This window comes from Phacochoerus africanus, chromosome 3 (assembly GCF_016906955.1).
Source record: "Phacochoerus africanus isolate WHEZ1 chromosome 3, ROS_Pafr_v1, whole genome shotgun sequence".
Lineage (NCBI taxonomy): Eukaryota > Metazoa > Chordata > Mammalia > Artiodactyla > Suidae > Phacochoerus > Phacochoerus africanus.
Window position 1 is genome coordinate 81,922,067 of NC_062546.1, and position 26,188 is coordinate 81,948,254.

General features: G+C 51.3%; 2 protein-coding genes across 7 annotated transcripts in view; one reads left to right on the top strand and one right to left on the bottom strand.

Annotated features, from left to right (window-relative positions):
- The window catches only part of TMEM163 (transmembrane protein 163), a 275,368-nt gene extending 266,604 nt beyond the window's left edge, over positions 1-8,764 (top strand). The window contains exons 7-8 of the mRNA XM_047772066.1: positions 6,217-6,358; positions 7,759-8,764. Of these exons, the coding sequence (XP_047628022.1) occupies positions 6,217-6,358; positions 7,759-7,819 (203 nt within the window). The 3' untranslated portion in view covers positions 7,820-8,764. The remainder of the gene's footprint in view (positions 1-6,216; positions 6,359-7,758) is intronic.
- A 1,395-nt stretch (positions 8,765-10,159) lies between these two features.
- Positions 10,160-26,188, bottom strand: part of MGAT5 (alpha-1,6-mannosylglycoprotein 6-beta-N-acetylglucosaminyltransferase) — a 364,486-nt gene continuing 348,457 nt past the window's right edge. For 5 of the 6 annotated variants that reach the window (XM_047772070.1, XM_047772068.1, XM_047772067.1 and 2 more), the window contains exons 16-17: positions 22,172-22,329; positions 10,160-16,237 (exon numbers count right to left, since the gene is read on the bottom strand). In XM_047772070.1, coding sequence (XP_047628026.1) covers positions 16,039-16,237; positions 22,172-22,329 — 357 coding nt within the window. In that variant the 3' untranslated portion in view covers positions 10,160-16,038. The remainder of the gene's footprint in view (positions 16,238-22,171; positions 22,330-26,188) is intronic. The other variant, XM_047772073.1, reaches the window with a different exon arrangement.

The window sequence follows — 26,188 nt, forward strand, 5'->3', positions numbered from 1 at the left end:
TTGTCATTGACAGTGCTGAACCAGGGGCCAGGCTCCAGTGCTGCCCCCAGGACAGCTGGAAATCCCTCTGAGTTGAGGGGCCTGGGATGACCTAAAATACCAAGAGCTGTTTTTCAAGTATGTGAAAAACTTTTAAGCAGAATTTTCTGCATAAAATGAATACGTGCTTAATTATTGTGCTTAAGTCTTCTCCAGTCATTCAGGTCAGACTGGTGGAATCTTTAATCAAGGCAGCCTCAGACATTATTTTGTGTTCTCGAATGGTAACTGTTTATTCTTTGCAGCAGCTCTGGTTTTTTAACAGAGGAGATGGGACTGTGCTTATGGGCCTGGGTGGGGTGGGGACAGTGCCCCAGAGGTGAGTGACAAGGTCTTACGTGTTGTGTTGGGGAGATGGGTGGTCTGGGGGGTGGGGCTTTGAGTGCAGAGTCCTTCCTGTGGAATGGGTGCTGCTGGAAAATTCTGAAGGATATGGCAGGGCGGGTGCAACATGTCTCTCAGCCTATGTGTGCTGGTTCCAGTGTCCCGTGCAGGCTCGCAGGAGGTGTAACTGAAATGAGCCAGGCTCTGTCATTACCAAAGGTGGGCAGAGCTGAGCAGGTCTGAGGTCCCTGGAAGGTATAGGTGGAGAAGGCGAAGGTTCCCTCAGCTGTGAACTCTGGGAGCCTGCCTGTGTGTCAGAAAGGGGAGGCTGGTCTGTCCTCAGCTGGCAGAGCGGGTGGCTTGGTGGAGCCGAGTGGACATCTAGTGGCTGTCTGGGGAACCTCATGCTCTCAGTTTGCTTTCTCAGCTCCACCTGGCTTCTCTGCAGCTCCAGGAGCTGGTGCCCATGACAAAGATGGAGAGAAGGGGATGAAGGATTCTGGTCCACCCCGGGGCAGCAGCTCTCTTCCCCTTATTTTTCCCTTCCTTCTAGTCACCCCCAAAACAAATTCTCCCAATTTGAAGAGTGACTGGAGGCCAGCTCCAACCCAGATAGCCCGTTGACAGAGTAAGGGCCTCTGTGAATGCTTTTGGTGGCCTTCTGAGAAAAGAAATGAGCTGCAGGAGTTCCCACTGTGGCTCAGTGGTTAATGAATCCGACCAGGAACCATGAGATTGCGGGTTTGATCCCTGGCCTTGCTCAGTGGGTTAAGGATCCGGCGTTGCCATGAGCTGTGGTGTAGTCACAGATACTGCTCAGATCCCATGTTGCTATGGCTGTGGCTGTGGCTGACAGCTGTAGCTCTGATTCCACCCCTAGCCTGGGAATCTCCATATGCTGTGGGTGCAGCCCTGGAAGAGACAAAAAGACAAAAAAAAAAAGGAAAAAAGAAAGAAAGAAAGAAAAGAAATGAGCTGCAAAGACTTTCTATTTAAAAGAGGACTAATCTGATTCCATTTGTTAAAAAGAACAGGATTCAAGGGACAGCCAGAAGGGAAATATCTTGATGATCTTGATGTGTCAGAAGAGAGGAGGAAAGGAGTTTCCATTGTGGCTCAGCAGTAAAGAACCTGACTAGTATCCATGAGGACGCAGTTTTGATCCCTGGCCCTGCTCTGTGGGTTAAGGGTATGGTGTTGCCGTGAGCTGCGTGTAGGTTGCAGACACTGCTCCAACCTAGCATTTCTATGGCTGTAGTGTAGGCCAGCAGCTGCAGCTTCGATTCAACCCCTAGCCTGGGAACTTAAATATGCCACAGGTGCAGGCTTAAAAAAAATAAAAAAAAAAAAAGGAGGAAAATACAGGCACCCTCTTCTCAGAGTGTACTCACGGTGTCCCACCTGGGTAGCCTTAGAGGCAGAAGTGAGGGCCTGATGTGCAGAGGCCAAAACCATGGGTAGGATGGAGAGGGAGGAAGTTCCAATGTGCTCTGTGTGCAGGGATCTGGGAAGACTCAGCTGGCACCAAGCTCTCCATAGTGGTGACAAAAGGCTGCAGGGGGGCCATTGTGCTTTTAAAATGTATAGGGCTTCGGGGCTGCATGGAGAACAGAGATGGAAGATGGCTGAGGTGAGCCAGCCCCTGGAGGAATTACAGAAACAAACACCCCAGAGCCTGGGCTGCAGCCTCCCACACCACCCTGAGAAGGGGAGGCTAGGAAGGAGCAGGGGAGCTGTTTGCCTGCCCCTCACCTCCACAGTCAGAAGTGGAAGGCTTAGCAATTGGCCTTGGGTCTTGGCATTGGGAGACACAGCCCTGTCCCCTGGCTTCCCCCCAGGGCACCCAGAGAAAGCTTGGTCAGGATGGCTGTCCTCAGAGGAGGCCCTGGGGGTGGGGGGTGGGGGTGCTCACTGCGGGCAGTGGCCAGGGATGTCCAGGTAGATGCCAGAGAGCAGGTGGAGGTGTCGCCTGGAATAGCCCGGCGAGTCCTGGCCCCTCTCTCCTCACCATTCCCTGGACTGGCCTCTGGGAAATATGGCCCCCTGGTGGGAGGAAGGTGGCGGTTTTGCCTTTATTGAGGTGAAATCAGGATGGAAGAGTCCACCAGGGGTAGACCTTGTGGAAGGCCTCAGGGGGGTGAGGAGGCCAACTCCAGGGAGCCCCAGATGCACCCGCTGCTCAGGAGTAAATCCTCTACTTCTCAGAGGCTGCCTCCCCAGAGCTCCAGCCGCAAGACCCTGCCTGGCCGGGAGGCACCACAGCCCAGGCAGAAGCTTCTCTCTCTCCTGGGACAGCTTGCCTGCGGAGTGGAGTCCTCTCAGCGAGATCCAGGCCCTTGCCGGTGCCTTCCTCTCCCCTTCCCCAGCTGTTAAATCAGTATTTAATGTAGCAGTCGAGTCCCTTGGAGAACAGCAAGGAGAGAGACAGAACTGTCTTGATGCTTACATTTCTGGTGGGAAAGAACGAGATGTTTGTAAAAAGAAAGATGGTAAAAAGATCATGTTATGAAGAGAAGAGCCATGGAGGTGGCCAGGAAGACACCAAGAGGAGGGGTCCGGGCTGGTGGTGGTTAGCTGCAAAGGCCCAGAGCAGGGACATGGCTGGCTGCTGCAGGTGGCCTGTGTGTAGGGGGGGTGTTGGGTGCTGGCCAGAGCACAGTAGGTGAGGACCTTGCCAGGCCTGATGTGGCAGAGGCAGGAGGGACTGGTCAGGGCAGGACTCAATAGTTTTCGAAATCGGGCAGCTTTTCCGGCACCTGTAGCATGTGGAAGTTCCCTGGCCAGGGGCTGGATCCGAGCTGCAGCAGTGACCTACACTATAGTTGTGGCAGTGATGGGTCCCCCACCTCCACAGCAACCCAAGCCACTACAATCAGATTTTTAACTCATTGGGCTAGAGAGGGAACTCATGCAGCTTTTCTCTAGGCGGGTTTTGGCTGCTGTGCACCGTTGTCAATCTGGCTCTCTGGCTGCTTCGAGGAAGGTGGACTGAGGGTTTAGGGGGATGTGAGCAAGAGGAGAGGCAGACCGAGGCTGGGTTTTGGAGGTAACAGTTGGTGAGAATGACCTGATGGATGGGTTAGATTTGGAGATTGGTTAGATTTGGGGTATGCGAAAAATCCAGGATGGGCTTCAAAGTTTTGGCTTCAGCACCTAGCCGGGCGGTGGCACTGGTGCCGTTGACAGAGAAGGTTGGCCAGGGGTGGGTGGGTCATTGGGAGGGAGACATTTTTGCTCCAGACATGTTCAGTGTGAGACACATCTATGTCTGCAGCTGAAGGGAAAGGTCAGGACAAGGGAGACAGTGGCTCATGGGGTGGAGGTGAGATCGTGGGGTGGGAATTAGATAGAGGGAGAGTCCAAGCTAAGACGGGCAATCAGATGGGGATGAGGAGGGTGTCTAGCGAAGGCAACTAGGAAGGAACAGCTGGAGTGAAGAGAGAAAGTGGGGTGCTGTGTCACCTGGCACTGAAGGGGGGTGTTCCTGTGTTACGGCAGCTGCCCAGCAGCTCTGTGCCGCAGCGTATCAGCTCTGTGGCTGCATTGTTTCAGCTCCTTTACCTGGCGAGAAACTAAGCGAGCACTTAGCGAGCCCTCGGAGAGTTGGAGAACTTAACACCCGCGGGCTCAGGGGAAATCGGTCTCCGGAGTCTGAGTCCCGAAGAGGGGTTTCACAAGGCTTTTATGGGCTAGTTCTTCCGGGTCCATGCTTGACGGACCAGAGTGAGAACTGGCAAAGTAATAGATGCGGAAACAAGTTTACAGACACAGATGCGTGGGGGAGGGGTGGTTGGGGCTGTTGGCTGGACTTTGCTTAGTCATCATGGCCAGGGTCTCTCCTTTCTACTTTTTTTTTTTTTTTTTTTTTTTTTTGCTATTTCTTTGGGCCGCTTCCGAGGCATGTGGAGGTTCCCAGGCTAGGGGTCTAATCTAATCGGAGCTGTAGCTGCTGGCCTACGCCAGAGCCACAGCAACGTGGGATCTGAGCCGCATCTGCAACCTACACCACAGCTCATGGGAACGCCGGATCATTAACCCACTGAGCAAGGGCAGGGACCAAAACCGCAACCTCATGGTTCCTAGTCAGATTCGTTAACCACTGCGCCACAACGGGAACTCCCCTTTCTACATTTTTATCGGGACATTTTCTCCCAACCTGGGAGGGTGTAAGCTGAGGGAGCCATCTGTAACAAGTGAGGGCTGTTGCGGGGCTACCTGAGTGGGATGGGATGAGGCAAGAGTGGGAGGGCCAGTGGGGCAGATGGCCCCTCAGGGTGGTCGTGAGTAGGTGTTGTGGGGTGGCATGGGGTCAGGGAAAGAGGTGGAGGTGGTGTGGGGAAGATTTATTCCTGTGGGAGCTTGGGGAGAGGGCGGAGAAATTCCAGCGCAGTCCTTTGGTGAATGGGGATAGAGGACTTCGCCTTACTTAGGAGCAGCAGCTGAGAGAAAGAGAAAGAGTGTGAGAGAGTGTGAGTGTGAGTGTGTGAGTGTGTGTGTGTGTGTGTGTGTGTGTGTGTGTGTGTTGGTGGGGAGTGGGCGGGGGAACAGGCGGTGGGTTTGATGCTGGGAAGATGAGGTGTTGTCTGACCCCTGCGCTCTGAGAAGTACAAGGCCAAGTTGTTAGCTGAGAACTGACTGCCGTGGGGAGATGAGGGGGATTTGAGGGGAGAGGAGGCTGTGCTACGTCTGTCAGTCCTGGCTCTGTCCTGGTCCTGTTGTTGGGGAGCAGCTGGCTGAGGTGTCCCCCTCGTGTCCTGAGAAAGGGCTTGGCTTCAGTCACCTCCACCCTCTTTTTCCTCCTTCTGCTCTTCATTCAGAACCTCTCCTATATTGGTCCAGTGCCTGTTGAATTCATTTAAGGTGGTTTGAGCTGGTTTTCCTGCTCAGCCAAAGCCTGGCGCCATCACACAGGTGGAGCTGCCTGGGAACACAGCAGGGGCTGCTATCAGAGAGGCTAAGGGACCTGGGACCTTCACGGACGCAACTAGAGGGGGACCAGGCAAGTGTGGACCTGAAGCTGCTATGGGGCCCCTGTTATGCACAGGCCAGCGAGGAGCCTCGTGGCTCACACCACAGGGAGACCCCAGGAGCCCTTCCAAACCATCCCTTCCCATGTGGCCTTTGACAACCTCTGGACAGACTGGAAGCGAGGTGCCTAAGTTGTGGGGACCCACTGAGGTGACATGTGAATGGAGATGATCAACGTCTATTAGCGCCAGTTCTGGTTCATGGCCGTTTCTGTAACCATGTAGCTAATCCTAGACTTTGCTGAAAACTGAAAATCCTCAGGTGACAGGGAGACTCAGCAGGGAAAGGACATGCGTTCAGGCAGAATCCCAGCTCTGCCCCTCTCAGCCCACGCCCTTGGTCATGGTACTGCACCTCACCCATTCTGCTCAACTTAGTTTTCTTATTAGTACGTGAGGAGATCCCAGCTCCATACTCTGCCCAAAAGACACTGGACAGAGGTGTGTCACTGAGCATTCGATGTCCTGTGTGCAGGCACTGGCCTGGACCCTGCAGGCTGTGCTGGCCTGGTGACCCCGCCCCTCTAGACCTGCATTCTGCTGTGGGTGGAAGATACCAGGAACCACACAGGATGTGTGTGTCACTTGGGTGCCTGGCTGGGGGTGAACTCTGACGCTGAGAATGATGGCTCCATCCAGGGAGGTCGCTGGTGACATTTGAGCAGAGACTTGACAAGTCACATAGGTGTCTGAGGTGGTGGCTGTCTCCCTCGAGAGTGCTTCTGGAACAGTCCTTCCAACCATGCACTGGCATTTGGGTAGTCTTCCTGGTGGCTAAGCAAGTTTAGTCAGCACTGCCCTCAGCCCCTCTCTGCTTCCCTTGCAGGGTTCAACTCCCTCGTGGGGGCCGTGATGGGCTTCTCCATCCTTCTGAGCGCGGAGGTATTCAAGCACAACTCGGCAGTCTGGTACCTGGACGGCAGCATCGGGGTGCTGATCGGACTCACCATATTCGCCTACGGGGTCAAGTAAGTGCCTGTCTCCCCCACCCCTGATAGTCCCGTACCTGTGATCCTCCTGAGCCTGGGGGAGGTCAGGTGACTGGAAAAGCCCCAGTGACCTTCATGTATCCTTGTGACTGGGACAGAAGTGAGGCACGGACTTTGATGAGAAGCCTGGGCTTCCGTCACAAAGGTCTGCGTTGCTTGTCTGCTGTCTTTATGGTTCACTAAATGGTCTTCCCTTTGCCCCTTCAGGCCTGAAGATTGGCACCCCTTTCTTTCTCTCCCCTTCAGGCCTGAAGATTGGCACCCCTTTCTTTCTCTATGATGAGGGTTGTAATGGTGCAGGCGACTGTGTGGTGTTCTCACCCAGAAAGTCCTGTCTGCCATCTGCTACAGTCAGTGGGGGATGCCAAGTGAGAGCGTTTTGCCAAAGGGACTTGGTACAGAAGGGACCCATGTGGAAAAACCCACCGGAGGCGTTGGGTCCTGTCCCAGCGAGTCCTCTTACTGAGGAAGTGCCCTGTGGGGATTGCTGGCTCTTCATCCAGCATCCCGGCTGGAGCTGTCCATAGACAAAAGTTTCTCAAAGGCACTGAGCTTCAAAATGTTAAAATGCTTCCTCTCTCCCATTAGGAGGACTGTAATAAGAGAGAGAGCCTATAATTCTTGGTGGAGATGTGGGGAAATCAGAACCCTGGGCATTGCTGGTGGGACAGTAAAATTGTTCAGCCACCTTACAATCAGTTTATCCTTTCCTTCAAATGTTAAACACTGAGCTCCCATCTGCCCTCGCAATTCCACCCTTTGGTATTGACTCCAGAGACGTGAAAACACATATCCAAGCAAAAACTTATCCATGAACAGTCATAGCAGCGTTATTCACAGTGGGCAAAAGGAGAAGGAATCCATTATGTCCAACATATAACCTGTATGTGGGTTATAAATATCCAGTAATCAATGAATGGATAAATAGAATATGGTAGAGCCATACATACAGTGGAGTATTATTCAACCAGAAAAAGAATGAAGTACCAACTCATGTGATATGATAAACCTGGAAAACATGCCCAATGAAAGAAGCCAGTTACAAAAAGCCAAATATTGATCGGTTCCATTTATAGGGAATACCACGAATGGGCAAGTCAGGAGTGAAAGCAGAGTAGTGGTTGTCAGGGGGGAGGGTGGCGGGGGTGACTGTTGGTGTGTATTAGGTTTCTCTTTGGGGGCGATGACAATGTCTTGGAGTTACAGGGTGGTGATGGTGGTACCACCTATGCTAAAACCCCCTGAAACCTACTAAAAAAAAAACCTTTAAAAGGCTGAAGTGTATGGCATGTGAACTATAGTTATAAAATCCAAAAGCCCCCCCCATCTCTTTCCCAAGTGCTCCAGCCCAGGGTGACCGAGCTGCTTCCCCTTCACAGGCTCCTCATCGACATGGTGCCCAGGGTGAGGCAGACGCGCCACTATGAGATGTTTGACTGAAGGTGGCCAGAGGCGGCCAGCCTGCATCTGCATGACGACTGTCCGGACGACGAGAGGTTTCCACGCAGGCAGCCGGTGCCAACATTTAACTGAACATCCAGTTTCTTTTTTGGAAAGTTTGTGCTCACGGGACCGTGGTCCCCCCTGCCGCCAGCAGGTCAGACTGCACTGCCCCCACCCTCCACCGCCCTGCCTCTGCCAGACACCGTAGGACAATGTGCACGGAGCGGGGACCCGTCTCCAGCGGACACTGACCTTTTCCATCTCCTGCAGTAAAAAGGTTCTTGGGGGTGGGAGAAGGATCTCTGCTTGGCAGAAAGCCCTTCCGGGGTGCTCCCAGCCTGCAGTGGATAGAACCGACCACGCCCGCCTCCTCCGGATACCACGTGGCTCCAGAATCTCCATCTCCTGGCAGATTTTAAGGGAAGACCTTCCCCTTTTGTCCCTCACCCCTTTCCAGACCCAGAACCATCAGTATATATTACATCCTAATTTCTATTGATGTATTTCATTCGTTTCATACAGTTTTACTAATCCTCGATCTAAACAACAGATTTGTTCCAAAGGAGACCATTCTATTTTTAAAGTACTTAGTGAATAGATGTATGAGCTTTGCATGGTCGAACTCAGCACATGACCCTTTCTTGTACATTCAGAACCTGAACATACATGTAAAAAACAGCATCCATTTTGGACAGATGTGAAACTAGTTTATTTGTAATAAATAATGGTATAACTGATCCATATATGCATATATCTATATGCTGTATGACGTGGGCATAGTACACTACAGTCTGTTAGAAGCACCTTCGTCCCCTGTAAGGAACCAGATGTTCATTTATGTAGCATTCGTCACAGACTCTGTAAAACACGCGACGACGTTCTGTACCTCTCACACTGTGACAGTGTCTCACCAATAAAGACTGGTACCTGTTTTGTATGGTATGGGGAGGTGATAGAGTTATCATCATCATGGGGGAGGGATGAAGTGGAAGGTGTTGCACGTGCCTGGGGTGGAGCCCCTGCAGGGCTGTCTGATGGGCTTGGTGGCCTCTGTGTCTGCCTGCTGCCCAGGGAGGGGGAGAGAGCACCAGACACATCCCTTTCAGGAGTGCTCATGATGCCTGTTCCCCAGGCCTCACTCCCAGCTTCTGTGCCCCTCCCACATCCAACGCTACCTCAGGCTGGCTAAGTTCCGATCAAAGAGGTCACTGACCTTCATTCAAACGGATGGTTTCAGCGGGCTTTCCTCCAACCATATTTTGAGGAATGTTCTATGGGACATTATATATTACACAGAGAAAAGGGACACTTTTCAGCTCTGGGGAAGACAAGATTTAATAGATTTCTGTAGGTTTTTCTCCCTGTATTTAATGTTTAATATAGTTCCCCTGTTGGGGCTCAGGGAAAGCTATGCTGTAGCTTCCCCTGAGCTTATGCTTGGTGCCTTTTTTGGGACTCATAGCCCACCAAGCATGCTGGGTGCCTCTCGTCGTATCTCTGCTCCAGGTAGCAGCCAGGATCTCTGCCAGCTTCAGACAGACCATGCCCCAGCCCCCAGCATCACCTACAAGCCGCTGACGGGAGCAGGAACTTGACCTTCTTTGTTCCCAGGGCATGTTCCCAACTAAGTGCTCAGGGACCAGTAAGGCCTGAGCCAATGTGCTCTTTCTCAGGTGGGGAAATGTGCCAGGTCTGATAAGCCCTCAGCTAGCCTCGCAAGGGCAATTTTACTAGCACATCCTTACAGATTTATAAACATCTGATGTAGTACACTGTTGCCTTGAAAAAGAAAAGAGGTGTTACCGTCATGGCACATCAGAAAAGAATCTGACTAGGAACCAACCATGAGGTTGCTGGTTCCATCCCTGGCCTCACTCAGCAGGTTAAGGTCTGGTGTTGCCATGAGCTGTGGTGTAGGTTGCAGACGCAGCTTGGATCCCACCACTGCTGTGGCTGTGGTGTAGTCCGGCAGCTGTGGTTATGATTGGACCTCGCTGCAGGAGTGGCCCTAAAAAGACAATAAATAAATAAAATAGAAAAGAAGAAAAGCCCACTTGCAAAATCCAGTTCCATGAGTTACAGGGCAGGGAGCCTGCTCTGAAATTAGCATCGGTAGCTGTGACCTAAGGGAATGTTCCCCAGTGAAAGCCACCCTGCCCCCCAGCGTTCCTTAAACCTACCTTCCTATTGGCGTTGTCGGCAGTGTGTTTGCAAGTGGTGAAATGCAGCGGCTGCTGGCCTTAGGGGATGAAGCTGGATGGCGGCTAGGCTTGGTTCTGCTGGTGTCCCCGCACCCACCCGGCGGCCCCCCCCCCAAAAAAAAATCACTGCTACCCGTCACACAAGAAAAGTTTATTGAAAAATAAAGTTCTCCCTAGTTTTCTCTACAACAGTGGAAAACAAAGCAGTGCTCTCTACACTGGTACAGTACATTGGACAACACCACCTTATTTGCAGACTCCTGCACTACTTAACCCCGGAAGTGAACAGTAGAAAATGGTCGTACCAGTTGCTGGTTGAAGACATAAACACGAACGGCCATTAGCTTACAGACATCGAGGTTGTGACAGCAACTACAGCAGAAAGGACGTCACCCTCTCCTTTGGCATCGATCGTTCCACTCTTGCTTGTCCTGCTAGACAGGACAGTGAGCAAAGGTTTCCCAAGTTTGCTCCACTGGAGCCTCGGTGGACATGGCTGACTGTGCTAGGCTCCCGCCAGGCTGTCCCAGGGAGACTCCAGCACTGCAAGTGCTCTGGGCACCCAGACCACCCCCACAGACACAGGGTCCTGCCCACCATGTGATGACAGGGTTACCCTTCTGTCCCTGTCATGCCTCACCAGCTGCAGGGGACTCAGGGTGTAATCCTAAGGTGCCACAGAATCCGGGAAAATAGAGGAAATGATGCTTTGAAGAAGGTAAATGCCAATACTTACAGAAGGATAAGACTGCAATTCAGCTGCAGAGAATCCAAAGGATCTTTAAGACACTGGACTCCAACACATTCCTCTATTTTCAACAACTACAGTCTATCCAGAATAGGGCCAAGCTAGGAGAGGAAATAAAATTCTAAATCTATACAGGGAAGTTAAGAGGCTGAAATCCTAATAACACAAAAAGCAAACTGACATTCGGGTGACTTGGGACAACATCATTAAGCCAGGAGTAGCCTCTTGGAGTTCTGAAGAGCCCTGCCACCCCTGTGGAATTAAACTTTAATTTGATAGCAACATAGCATCTCACCAGCTCGGGAGTCTGATCCTCCTGGACTGGACAGTGGAAGAGCCACCCTGGCCAGCAGGGGGCAGCAAAAGGACTTCCCAGGGAAGGATTAAGTGGACTGGGTCATTCCCTTTCCCTTTAAATACAAAAGCCTCTTTTATTGCATTTTAGAGGAAGATAGATAACTCTAAGGGGACAGACAGTCTGTCAGTCAGAGAATTCATTTTAATTCCAAGCTCAAAAAACTTCTGCAAAGAGAAACCCTTGAAGGGGCTTGAAGGTATCAGTGGGGTGGGATCCAGCCTGTGGCCAAAGGTCACCCCTTATCTCCAGTTTACAAATTTCTTGTAGCCCAGTTCCACCTGGGCTGAAGGCAGGCATAGTTTCAAATCACTGCATTCCTGCACACAATAATGTTTCAATCAGCAGGGTGGGCATGGGACTTGGGTGTTCTAAACCAGTCACTCCTACAACTTTCCATCAACTTAGTCTTTTCCTATAGGTATTACTTTGGAATCAGTGATAGGAGGTGAGCTCAGCTCTTTTCTCTCAAATTTTATGAAATGCAAATAACAACACTACTTAACATTGACTAGGGCTTACTCTATGCCAGACACTGCTAAACACTGAATCCTCACAAGAACCCTAAGTGCTAAGAAAGCTAGGGTAATTGTCTTCTGCATCTGACACTAAACAGCTAATTTGGCCTTTTCTAGAAAAACTTGGTTTTCCCTTTTTTTTTTTTTCCCTTGAAGCCAACGAGAAGGAAAGGAACCTGCCCTCCGCTTTAGGAAATTCTCACCTTCCCAAAGAAGTCTGGGTGGCTTTACATCTGTCCATCTCTTCCCAGGAAGGTGCTCTGTGGCCTCAGAGGGAAGGATGGGGTTAGAATGAAGCCAAGGTGGAAATGAAAATTTTTTCAATAAATAAAACAATCCAGGCTTGGGAGAGTAACATAGCAGAGCCTGTCGTTAATAGACCTTAAAAAAGAAAAAAAGAAAAAAAAAAAAAAGATGGGGGTGGTGGCAGGCATGGGAGAGGGTGGCAAAGTCCCAATTACATACACAATCTAGGTAAACCACCTTGGAGAATAGGGCCGCCTGCCTTGGTTGGTCTAAATAAACACTAAACCTTCCCATAAACAGCAGTTTCACTGCAGCCGTTTGCATTCAGGCCTCCACTACCAGTGAGCTGCACTGGGGAGAAGTTGCCATGTTTGCCAGGGCAGGGAAGCAAGAGGGGGTGCATATTCTTTCCCCTCTGTCATGCTAACCAGGTGAAGGGGTTTGGGGCCAGTCCTTCCCATGAGCTCAGTGGGGCAGCTTCCCCTCAGGCAGGCATGTCTCAGGCACGGCTGCCCCTCAGCCAGCGCCAGGGTGGCTTGGAGCACAGGACTGCGGGGACGTGTCCATCAGCAGTTTCCAGACAAACACAAAGGCCTGATGGAGCAGCCTGTCAGGGTGTGGGCTGGTCGTGGAAGCCAGTCCTTCTCTTGGGGCTCTTACACCTTCAGGGGGGTGTCTGTGCACGCAGGCTGTGGCTGAGGGGCTTGGAAGGCGTTTCTGGCCCCCAGCCTGAGTTGCCCGTGACAATGCCAGGACATGCCCTAGCTCCAAGCTGGAGGCATCTTTCTTCAGCAAAACCCAGATTCCAAAGACTGACCCCAAAGAAAAGTGAAAAGGCACATCAGAGAAACAATAAATATCACCAAAGAAAAGGGCTCTCAGTATTTCCAAACATAAAAGCAAATACAAAAGTAAACTCTTAAGCAGTGACAAAAACCCAATCTAAGCAAAAATGCAAAACGTTTGTCCAATTGTACATGTGCAAATCAAGTTACAGACACAAAATAAATGAGGTGTTTACTGGCAGTAGAAGTGTGTTTCCTCTTTCAGGAGTTTTGACTCCTGAAAGTCTTTACGTTTCAAAGGAAAGCTTTCTCTCCTATAATAAATTAAAGATTTTCCTCACTTTTTTTTTTTTTTTTTTTAAGAACTTAGGATCACAGTGGAGGAAAAAAAAATCCAAGCTCATTTAAGGAAAAAAAACGTACAAAAACTAAAAAGACCAGACGACAGATAAGAGATAGAACACAGGAAGACACTAACTCTGATTGAAGCTTTCTCTCCCTGTAGAACTGCCATCAGTTACAAATTGGTGCAGGATTCTATCAAGACTGGCACCAGCTCCCAGTGCACGCTCTGAGGCTCCTTTCTCTCCCAGGGCAGGCGGGTAATGCACACCTTCCTCACAGGGCAGATGACACCAATGTCCTCTTGGGTGTCACTGACCAGACTTGGGCCAAGTTTGTGGAGGCCTGGGAGCTAGTATATATCCAGTGTCTCCACCTCTACTCATAATGCTTAACAACTGGAGTGTGTGTTTCTTTGCCCCAGGAGCTGCAACCCTTTGGGCAGAACTCTGGCTTATTTCAGGCCAGTACTGGAATGGGGGAAATGAGGGATCTTCCAATGGGGGAAGTCCTCTCCTGGCTGCTTGATCAGCGGGTCCTGACATGGGCAAGAGGAATTCTTGGGAAGGCGGAGGGGCCCTGAGCTCAGGGGCAGCCAGCAAACAATCCCTGCAACTTCTGGAACATAAGGCTGGATGGCACAGCATCCTTCTGAGAACAGGGCTTTCCAACTTCCTTGCTCTGAGTTTCTGTGCTCCTTCTAACAGCTCTCTGCAAAACGGGTTCATCTGGCAAAGCGTGGGGACGTGGGTTTTGGCTCACAGGCTCCCCCTGCTGGTCAAACACCTGCACTCACCTCCTTAGTCCTGGAAGCTCCCAGAAGAGCCCAGGAGAGGGCAGCACTGACCCAGGAATGTGCAAGTCTGGGCGCTCAAGCAAATTCCCACTAGCAAGGCTGCAGCCGGGAAGCCCAGAACCAGGGAAAAGCAGTTCCTAACAGCAGGAATGGCAGTTGTTCCATCCCACTGCAGGAGGCTGCCCTTGCAAAGCTTAAAAGCACCCTGGCATTCACACCAAAATCACCAGGCTTTCCTGTAGACTTCTGCCCTTGTTGCTGTTCTCAGCCAGTTGGTGAGGGGCACCCTGCATCTATGCTCAGGGCAGAGGCCCTCCTCATCAGCATTCTCCTTGGCACATGTGTTTGTGGGTCACCTTTGTGGTGGGGAAATGCTGGCTGCCCTCCCCTCCCTCCTATTCTCTAAGATGGGAGGTGCAATTAAGATCTCCAAAAGGGTCCCCCCCCCCCAAAAAAAAGGCTGGCTTTTCATTTGATATTAATTTTATACCCAAGGAAAAGCGAGAAGCAGGAGGAATCTAACTTTCCATACCTAAAGGCTTCACACTCCCTCTGGTCCTCAGGAAGCAGAATTCTAACTTTAACCTCATGTCCTGAAGGCCTACCCAGCCACTGGCCTTGCCCATCTGTTCTGCTTGGCAGAGCCTGGCTGCTGCCCCCATGGCATGCTGGCATGGTGCACAGTGCTAGGCGACCAAGGCACTCAGAACCATCAGTGAAGGCTGGGCAGATCACGGACAGCTCATAATGGGGACATTCTGCCAGAGAGAGAAGAGGGGTCACTCTTATCAGCACAGAGACACCAGGGGCTTCATAGGAAACACACACATGTATATATGTAAAGCAATGAAATGGGGTGGGGTGGGGTGGGGGGGTAGGGGGTGCAGAGGGGCTGAGAACTCACACAAAAGCAGTGCATAAGGACTCCATGGTTTGGTCCAACCTGCCAACCGGTTCACCCCTCAGAATACTGTGCCTGGAGGAAGCGCCAGCATCAGATCCTACCCCATTGCAAGCCACACCCACACTCACAGGTAAGTGTCCAGGACCCTGCACATTCATCCTTGCCTGGCCTGCCCTTGCTCCCCCCAGCCAACATCAAGTTCACCAGGAGCCCCATTCCCTGGACTTTGGTGACGTCAGACATTAGAGGGAATATAACACAAGCCACCTGTCTGGAGCCCAGCTCTGGTGGTACCACTGGTTCCTAGGGACCAACTTTACTCCTATCCAAATAGCTGAAAGACAACCTCTCAAGGCATAAAGAGCATGACCTCCAAGTCTAAGGGTAGCTCCTTTAGCCCCTTATTTCTACTTTCCTCCTTCTAGTGGTACAGGAGGGAGAGTGAATTTGCCACAAGTTGGCAAATGTCATTCCCCCAATCTTGCATTTCTTCCCTGAAGGAACCCTAACTAGAAATTATGGTCAAGGAGTGTGTGGGTGTGGTTTTTTTGGGGGGAGGAGTGGACAGAGGAAAGAAGCTTTTCACCTTCACTGCAAAGCAGCCCATCTTTGGTCCCTGGCTGGGGTTTCTGGACCACACAGACACGTCCGCCCACACCCAGGGGGGTGCCTGCCCCCTAGCTGCCATCTGTCAAGCACACAAGATTATTTTCTGTTCTGCCATCATCCACTTGGAGGAGCTAGGTCTCCACAGCTGCCCTCAAGCATGCCACCAGCACCCCGACGAGCACCCTGCCCAGAGCAGACAGCAGGAATATTATCGTGAAGGTGGATGGCCACCAGTGGAAAATCAAAGAAGCAACGAGACATGTGATCAGTCCCTCTTTGCCCTCCCCAGCTCCCCTCCCTCCCTCCCAAATAAATAAGTTAATGGGTTTAGGAATGTTCCCGTCCAAAGTTCTTTCCGATCAGCTCAATTCCTCCTCTGGTTTTGTTTTGTTTAAATGAATCTTAAGATTCTTTTTCTACCCTGGAGCAGCTGCACAGTCAGTCTCCCTACAGTAGCTCCTCCAGAATTAAAAACGAAGGTGCGCCAGGGAGAAAGCCAGGCTCCCAGCTTGATGTCAGCTCTCGTTTTGTGTTGGTGAAAAACCCCACTGGGATGCTGACCACAGCAGGAGCCACAGCAAATGGAGACCTTCCACCAGAAAGTTCAGGCTCTGGTGAGAGCCCCTGATGACTTCTGCTCCCTGGTCCTGCCCCCAGGGGCTGGAGCCACTGTCTTCCCCAGTAGAGCACAGGGGGCGGAGCTGGGGGCCCGCTATAGACAGTCTTTACAGAGCGCCACCTGTCCCTTGATGAAGTCCCGGCAGGGGCAGATCCTCCGGTGCCTGGGGTGGGCACCAGCACAGCTGAACAGCAGGAGGTCACCTTGAAACACACAGTGCTTGCTCTTGGGGTCGAAGGAGGGCACCAGGATGTCCTTGGCCAGCTCTGAGCTTTGGCAGATCACCTCATACCTGGGGAGGAAAAGAAAGGCACATGGAGCTGAGATGCAGTGACTGCCCACATCTCTGGCTCTTTCCGCCCGCCCTGAGGTGTGGGGAGCATGTCTAGGGCTCCTGTGGTAGAATGATCGTCAGCCACCCTCTGACCCAACTGTTCTCGCCTCTGGAATCCAGGCTTGAGGAAAACATGGGTGTGCCTGGACGTGTGTGTGTGTTGGGGGCGGGGGTATGTGTTCAAGGCTGCTTAGTGAAGCACCGTCTGTGACAGAGAAAAAATGGAAATAACCACATACTCAGCAAGCAGGGAACGGCTCAATCAACTACGGCTCCTTTGCAGCCCTGGACAAAAGAGGTAGAAATGCAAGCACTAGCTTGAGAGCTGTCCTCCAGGAAGCAAATAACAAAACAGATGTACAGTGTATTGACCGTGTGTGTGTGAAGCCGAGAAGGCTACATACTACAGACTTAACTATGAACACTTCTGAGGAGTGAGACTGGGGCAAAGAAATGCATTGTTTACATACTTTTAAAACTGGGTTTAAGTTTCAAGTTAATGGCTTAAAGAGATTCTCATGATATGACCTTAGTCTCCCGCTGGAGAGCAGATGGTCTCCTGGAAGAAGGTGCTGCTGCAGGAGACTTGAGGCACTCTGCAGCCGCTTGCAGTGACTGTAACCACGCCTCCCCGTCCCCGCCCTCCCCACCCACAGCCCTTGGGATAAGTGCTTCAAGTTTCTGGAGGCCCAGAGCAGGGATGGAGTTCAGGGCCTGATTCCAAGCCTGTGTTCTTTCTCCTCTGCCATCTTCACCTTACAGTAGGGTAAAGCCCTACTTGAGGCTTTGCTTCCTCAGGCTGGGACCACTGCCTGGGGGAGGGGGTGTGATAAGAAGACTCAGAGGTTCCTGTTCCCAACAATGCTGACCCCTCATCTCAAAGAAGAGCCCCACCACATCTCCTCTTACCTGGTACCCTGGTCCCACCCACCTTGGCTCCCTCAGAACAAGGCAATGTCACCAGCCAGCCCCCAAGTCCTGCATGCCTGGAGGGGACCAGTCGGAGAAGGTGGTGTTGGAGGGCCAGGCAGATCTGAGTTTGAGTCCTGGCTTTGTCTCTTAGGAGTTGTATAGCCCTAGACCAATGACTGAGCCTCTGTGAACGCCTTAACCCACGGGGAAAGTGCAGGAATTAAATTCATGGTTAGAGAGGTAGTCGGCAGAGACTGACTCTGGGTGACTATTCAGCACACGAGAACTATCCTGGTTCCCATCACCACTGTGATCAGCCCGCCCTGGCAGGCTCTGCCCTGGCCCTACAGAGTAAATTCATGCACATGCCACCCATCTCTGTTTTGCTTTGTTCACGTAAGTCTTGATCCTTGCTGACAGGGAGGGATCAGCTGGGGAGCCTAAGGTTTCCTGCTGCTTCTGGAAAGCTTCTGAATGTTGGGGGGAGAGCACCAGACCCCTCACTTCTCCTGTGCCCTCTTGTCCTCCTCCCGCCAATGGACTGCCTGAGCGTGCCTGCCACCTCGGCAACATTAAGCCAGTGCTGCCCAGCACATCTGCCGGGGTGAGAGCTCTGAGGCTGCCTGCCTGCTCTGGGTGCTCAGGAGGGTGGCGCCCCCTCTAGTTTGCTCCTGCAGTCACCAGGAAGCTTTGCAACTTCTCCAACCATCTTAGCACCCCTTGGCGTTAAGTGTACCAGCCAGGAGACAGAGACACCCAGAGGGTTAAGGTCATTGCGAGGGCAGGAAATGGGGATTTTATGGATTTCCTAAAGGAACAAATGAGTCAGAGACAGGGGCCACCAGGTCCTTCACAGGATACTCCTCCCAGCCAAGACAAAAAGGGGTCCCCGGAGCTCAATGGTGCAGTAAAAGTTTCCAATAGGAGTGTGGCCTTGGGATGCAGATTTATGCTTACTCTATTTATTTATTTATTTAGGTGAATTGCAACAGCTGCTGTGTTTTAACTCAAGCCAGCTGCCTGGTACCCTGCTAGTCAGGGGCGTGGAAACCTCCACAACTAGTCTGACCCCAGGGCAACAGGGAGAGCTGTCAGGAACCTGGAAGACGGCCTCTTGCTCCTGGCCATGGTTACCTGGACTTGGACTCCAGACCCAGCCTCCTAGGCCACGAGCACGTGTGCACATGACCGTGAGCACCTCTCAAGCGAGGCTGCAGCAGAAGCAGCCTGTGCAAGGTCCATGTCCAAAGACCACCAAAAAGCACTGAAACAGAAGCTGTTCCCAGAATCCTTAGGTGACTGACCCAGGCAGCTCTGCTGAGGTTAAGTGAGTGATGCAGGAGCCACTTTTACATATGACCCAGCTCCTGACCTGGAGAGCTCACCCTTCTATCAGCTGCAGGTCCCTGTCCCACAGCCCCGGGTGGTCAGGGCAGCCCCTCCCTCATCCTTGCTGAGCTAGTGAGCAACGGTCCCCTTCCCAGTGGCTAGAGCGTGTCCTCGTCCCCCACGTGGCCCTGCGCCTTTTCAGGGCACGTGTGTTGCTGTTCTGCCTCTCTGTTCCTGAGATGTCTGTGCCACACACTCACACTCTCTCACACACACACTCCCACTAAGACTCCCAGCACAGCACTGTGTCCTTTCCCCCCTACACCCCTGAACTGCTACCTCTTTCCAGTGAGCCTCAACAGCTTCTCTGACAGGATGGGAGCAGGGGCTTCTGAGACTCCTCAGTCCTCGATTCAGAGTTTACAGATTTTGAAGAAGAAAAGGGCAAAGCCCAACTTCCCATTGGGTGGCCTGATTCCTGAGAGGACAGAAGCCTTCCGCCCCTCCCCACATGCAGATCCATCCAGGACCCCATCTGCCCGTCTTCCTCCTCCCATCCCCCCTGCCCAAGCGTCCATCTCCCTTAGCCCTACCCTGCTCATCCCACCCCGAATCCATGTCTCCCCAAACTCCCTGGTCACCACTCTGACTCAGGGCTGTGCCCCCCCCCCCCTGCTTCACAGGAGCCAAAGCACTCACAATCTAGGCTTCCTGGTTTCAAATTCCTCTTCTTCAAATAAAAACCACCCCAAACTCAGTAATTTAATATTTTAGAAGATACGACTTGAGGAGTTCCCATTGTGGCTCAGTGGTAATGAACCCGACTAATATCCATGAGGACATGAGTTTGATCCCTGGCCTTGCTCAGTGGGTTAAGGATCCAGCATTGCTGTGAGGTGTGGCATGGGTGGCAGATGCACCTTGGATCCCACATTGCTGTGGCGTAGGCTGGCAGCCGCAGCTCTGATTTGACTCCTAGCCTGAGAATTTCCATATGCCACAGGTGCAGTCCTAAAAAGCAAAAATAAAAAAAATAAATAAAAAAAAAAGAAGAAGAGGAAGGTATGACTTGAAAAGGTAGCAAAAGAAGTATGAAGGAGGTCTCCCTGCCCTGGGCCATGGTAGCATGGATGGAATCTAGCTCTTCCCAGGACTTCCAGCTTCTGGCCCCTCCAGCCCTGGTCTGGGTCAGGTCAAGTCCCAACTGAATCCCACATGCTCTGTGCACAGGAGTGTATGGCTGTCTTGCCATCCCTCCCACCACGGATGCCTGGACGGGAGCTCCAAGACCAGCTGCCGGCCTCCCCAATTCAAGCTGACATTCAAGTGGACAGCCCAGGATGCTCCAGAGGGATTGATCTATGTCACGTCAATTCACACTGCACGGTGAGGACACGTGGTTCTTCAAGGTCATGGATGCCCAAAGATGAGAGAAGCTTAAACTGAGAACCAGGCCCCAAGCCGGAGAAGAAAGAGCAGCGCTTGGAGGAGCCTTGCTGCTAATTGGCCATGAATATGGATAAGCCAGGATTGCCTCACTGAGGAGGCACTCGGCAGAGAGCCGGGCTTTTACAACATTATCAGTATTTACAAATGCAGAAGCAAGGCATTCAATAGGGCTCTTATGTTCGGAGAATTAATTTCAGGCGGCTTTGTTGCAAAATTAGCATCCATGGCTGCCTTTTAGGGAGAAAACCTACACATCTACTACCAGGGTGGGTGGGTTGAACAACCCCTTGGCCCAGGGCCTGGCCGTAGGATACCCCACACCAAGGTCTGCTCTCCCTCCCAGGCTGGGCATGAATACAGGGTGGACAGAGAGGGCACTGGCTTTTCTAGATTTGACCTGGTGGCCTCAGACCAATTCCTCTGCCCAAACTCTCAGGAAGAATGGGCTATTCTGCTCTGTCTTTATCACTGGCTGGACATGATCTCACCATCACCCAGGATGTGCCCATTTTACAGGTGAGAAAATGGATGGAACACAGAAATGGTCCACTGGCTCCCCTCCCTGTCCTTCCACTGGATCAAGCCCTTGACCCCGAGATGGGTGGACTGGCTGGGGCCTCTGTGAGCCAGGCCTCAAACACGGGAGCTCTGCTTCTGGCCTGGCCCGGAAGGCTCATGCTATTAAGGGGTCTCATCGGGGTTTTCTCCTCCAGCGGGGGGGCAGGCTACACTTAAATAGTTGTGCAGTCTTAGCCCAGTGAATCCAGATTTCTGCTCAAGCAGAGGGGGATACTCGGGGTTCTCAGAAGAACTCTTGGTGTGGGAGCTGTCTATAAAATGAATAAGTGGAAGCTCCTCCTGGGCCTAGAATTTTGGGACTCGTGCTCTGGAGAGGGAAGCTCCTGGCACCATTGGACCCTCCCCAGACATCTGACCAGAGGTCGCACTCATAAGGCTTCAGTGGCCGCAGGGCAGACCACCAACCGACTCTGCTGGTCTGGCCTCTGCTCTGATGGTGGAATTGAGGGGCCTCTGAACGTGGTCTTCCCATGAGAAGAATGTGAAAAACCAGCAGCCCTTAACATCCCTATTCAGGGGAGCATCCTTGCAGGCGAGATGCTCAAGGTCATGCTCTCTCTCGAAAGAGGGTTTTATACCACACCTGAGGCTAATGAGACTTACAGGCAGGACCAGGCCAGCTCAGGCCACTGTGCACAAATAAGCACAGTGGCCAGCCACGCTCTAACGGGGCATGACACCAGAACAGGGACAGGCAAGCTTCAGGCCTGAGGCCGAAACACTGGTCTGTGGAAGGTCTAGAGTTGGCAGGGCCAATCCCTTAGGGAAAACATTCATGGGAGCTATGAAGGTTGGGTGGGGGTGGCAGGTAATTAACTGGGTTGTGGCCCAGGGTGGGTGCAATAACTATCAGAGCAGGGATCAGGAGTCCCAGGCCAGAAGAAGCCTCACGTGGAAACCTGGAAACTGCAAATACCAAACTCAAAAAGCCACTGTGAAGGGAATGGGTGGCATCACTGAAAGTAATGCGAGTAGCATGAGGGGAAAAATGCCAGCAATACAGAAGCCCCCACCCACTCCAGTGCGCTCTGACCTAACACCCTGAGTCCCCTCCCAACACAGGGACCTGGCAGATCCAGGCCTGTTCACAACCCCTGAGATGCCCCTTGTTCCAAAGGGGCCGGAATAATGTGCAAAAGGGAATGGGGCTGCAGGAGGGGAAGAGGCAGGGGAATTCACTGTGGGCAGCTCCCTGCCCATAGTTTTCATTCCTTTTTGACTCTGAGGTCCAAGACTGTCACTTTGCTAGGGGCCATCTGGGGACCTGGCTGTAGCCAGGGGACCTCAGAGCTGCTCTGCCCATGCTTATGGTTCTGGGGACAACATTATGAGCACCGCCCACCATCTCAAAGCCCTGACTTGGCATTCCTTTACGCAAATCCCACACCCCCACTGGAATTCCAAAATGTATTAGCAGGCCAGGTGACTTTACCTAACAATACAAATGCCGAGCCAACTCACTCTGGGTGTGTGTGGGGTGTTACGCTGTAACCTGCTCCCCTTTCCTTGTCTTACTCCACCAGCCCGCAAGCCTAGAAATGAGATCCTCATCCCTCTCAACCCAGCTCTAACTGGGAGGCGAGCCGGGGGCTGAGCCAGCCCTTCCCATGCCCTAGCACTTACTTCAGCATGTCCTTGTCCTTGTTGAGATGCTGGAAGAAGGAAGGTTCGCAGATGAGCTGGTTCTCCTGACACACCTGCTTGCAGGACTGCCCGGGCTCAGCAAGCTTCACTTGCAGGGCACTGAGAGGCGGCCACATCACTTGCCCGTGGCAAAAATCCTGCAATGACAAGGAAACCATCAGTCAGGGGACCAGGGGTGTGAGTGGGGGATCCCTAGCAGTCCCACCAAAGGGACACACCTGGCAATGAGAGAGCAGTGAGGGGCGGGAGGCGGGAGTCAGACATGGGTTGGAACCTGGCTCAGCTAGAACTTGGCCTGGCCCAGGTCATCACCTCCCTACCCACCAGCTTCCCATGCATAGATAGCACTGGATGGCAATGAGGGCTGTTCATTCGTATCAGCATCCACGATGATGGTATCAAGCTATTTAGAACCTCTGCCCTTGAAAGCCCACCTTCACCAGCTGTCCTCTTCCCTCTGCCCTAATTCCAAAGACACTTTCCATGTGGTCTTGATAGAGGGCATGAATGGTGTGTCATTGTTTTCAACCAACAATGACAACACACAGATTTAACAGCTCGAGACACAGTCTGAGGATGCGTGATGGGATGGGAAGTAACCTGGTACCCCCGCAAAGAGAGGCCCTTAGGGGCGACCTGGTGACCAAAGAAGAGGAACCAAAACACCTGCCTTTATAGAGCTTGTATTCAGTGAGGGAGTAAGAGAAACAAAATAAGTAAAGATATGTAATATATTAAAAGGTGATAACTGCTCCAAATAAGAATGAAGTGAAGAAAAGCAATAGAGACTGGTGGGGAAAAGGTGTCCAGATAAGGCATCACTGAGAGGGTACCATTCCTGAAAAGACCCGAGGAAGGGAAGGAGTGTGTCACCTGAGCACTTGGGAAGGATGGAGCGGGTAGAGGCAAACCAGGATGGAAGATTCTGACAACGGAGCATCGAGCAGGTCCCAGGAGGGGCAGGGAGTTCCAGGCAGCCTCAACAGCATGTGCTTGTTGGTGGCTGGAAGTAGGAGGAAATGGGATCTGGGAGCACCCAGAGCTTTGGGAGCCTTGGTTTTTTCCTTGGAGTGAGATGAAAGCCACTGGAGAGTTCTGGGCAGAGGAGTGACAGAATCTGATGAGCTGAGAGCAGAAGGTAGGAGCAGAAGCAGAGATGGAGAGATGCTTAGGAAGTTACACAACAGTGCAGGAGACAGAGAATGGCCTCAGACCAGACCCATGCATCATTGTCCAGCAAACCTCCATGAAATGCTTTTGTCATATGGTGGCTTTGAAGGTCCTCTCATGCATTTCATTCAAAACTTGACAAGTGACTGTTATGCTCTGGGTGCTAGAAATATGCATGTGGTTGAGACAGTCTCTGGGCTCAAAGGCTCAGCCTAGTAAGAGAGTCCGACAAAATTACAGAATAGTACAAAATAGATGTCCAAACAGGATGCAAAGGCCACTGAGAGGAGAGAGAGAAATAACTCTGGGGAAAGGAAGAGGGGTAAGGGTAGCAATCAGAAAAGGCTTCCAGTGAATAGGGACTTTTGGGCTGGGTTTTGTAGGCTAAATAGGAGTTAGTGGCTTATCGTAAACATGGTGCTTTGCAAATAATTGGTGCTCGATAAAGAGCTGTTGAAATGCATTGAATAGTTTTGGCATCCTGGGGCTTGGAGACTAGAAGTAGAAAAGGGTAACATTCCAACCAAGAGAAGAGACATAAACAGTAATTTTAACGAGCCCACATAAAGCACAGAACATATGTATTCCTAACAATTATTTCAACCAGTCACCAAATTTCCCTAAATTTGCCTGACTGAAATTTTCTTGCAGTAACTGTAAGATTTATTAATCAACAAATTTTGAGAAAAATTAATGTTCGGGACCAATGAACACAACATATGGTGAAAAAGGATGTTGCCTTTGTAACAAAGCCTAGGTAGAAACAGCATGTAGAAAATGTTATTCACCAAATATCGAAAGGGCTAGAGAAGACTGAGGTTGGGGCAGGAGGGTGGCTGCTCCCTAGGAGAGAAGCGCTATGTGGAGGGCTGCCTTGTCCCTCTCTCTGGGTTGTATGTGATGGGCTCTTGTCCATGAGCCCTCTACCCCCAGAGTGGAGATCTGGCCATACCACTGAGTTACTATGTCTATGACATATCAGGTGCAAGTAGGTTTCTGTGGAAACAGACATTGCCTGGAAGGAAGAAGACAGGATCTAATGGAAGTAAGGTCATGAATTTGCAAAAAAAAAAAAAAAAGGGGGGGGGGGGGGGGGGGGTGGGTAGGTTCAAGGTCAGGGAATTAGAGTTGGGGCAAAGTTCAAGCCAGCTATGTGAAGGGTAAGGGAAACATGTGTTATTTATGTTATAGCTGGGAAATCCAGGGTCAAGCACAGAAAAAGTGTTCAATACACCGTGACTGACTGGATTAAACACAGTTCAGTTGCCTGCTGCTACCCATCATTTTCAGCCTGTGCTGTCCTCAGTAGGGGTGAACTCTGTCCACTGGCGGCCTCTGAGGCTGATTCCCAGCACTGGATATGAATTTGTGTTTCCAGTGGGCAAGACATAAGGTGGCTGTGGTGATTAATCTCTATGATGATCTTTCTAGATCAACAAGCCAACAAGATCATTCTAGAAAGAGTTAGGCATAAACCCCCCACATTCCATATCTTTTACCACTAGGAGTCCACTGGGAGAAACAAAAGCAAACATCTGCATGCATGCAAATGTTCAAGGGAGAACTCATTGTCTCACAGAGCCAAAAGGTGGAAATAACCCAAATGTCCATCAATCGAAGAATGGGTAAATAAACTGCAGTCTATCCATACACTGGAATACTATTCAGCAATGACAAAGGAAAGAAGTATTGACACAAGCTACCATGTGCATGAACTTCATAAACATTATGCTGAGAAATCCCCAGAGAAGGAAAATCTACAGAGACAGAACACAGCTCAGTGCTTTTTTGGGGCTGGGGGAGCAAGATAGGATTTACTGTATATAGGCACAAAAGAGCTTTTGGGGGTGATGGAAATGTTATAAAACTAGTTGTGGAAGTAATTACACAATTCTATCAATTTACTAAAAAAATTTGCTGAATTGTATGCTTACATGGAGTGAATTTTAGAGTTTGTAAATTATACCTCAATGAAGCTGTTTTAAAAAACACAGCCCAGTTAGTTTCTCTGCTCCTGCAGCGGCAAGTAGTTAAGGCTTTCAGAGGACCTACTCTGTGCCAGGTACTGTTCTTAGCCTTAAGCATGTAGTCATCTATTGATTCCTCCACCAGCTATGGGATAGGTAGCAGTATCCCCATTGCCCAGAAAAGGAAACCACACAGAGAGGTCACAGAGAGAGAGAGGGGGCAGAGACAGGATGTGAGGCTGGCTGCCGGACACCAGGGTCCCGTGCATCAGCATTACCCACCCAGCATCTTTGGATTCAGGAATGGCTGAGCCGACAGGGGCCACTGACTTTTCAAAAGAGTAAAGCGGCTGCCAAGCTTCCCCCCGATTCCTCTCCCTCGTTCCCTGCTATGTGGCACCTCCACCCTTCCCCCTCCTCTGGACTATCCAGATTCACTACCAGGCTTGTCCTTGTATCTAGAACATGCCTCCACGGAGTTCAGGATGGGCCCTGGAGAGCCAGATTCCCCAGGAGCTGAAGCTGATTCCACTACAGCTCTGGGAGTTAACTCCTCTTCCCTCCATATCTCCAGAGTGCTTTTCACATCAATTACACAGTTCTTGGCAAAATCATCTGAGCACAAGCATCCTGTATAGTATTGAAAGGTCTTTACAGGAAGTAGAAAACAGGGTTGAAGAACCTATGTATGGTTTTCAGATACCAATCTGAACATCATCATTCCTCCAAAAGAACCTGCTCCACTCTCTGGCCTGAGGCAAATACCAGTGTCTTTCCCACAAAATGCATAATGAGAACCTCAACAGGCCTAAACACTCTCAGGTTACGACTCAGGTTGTTATCTTAGATTGTAAGAGAT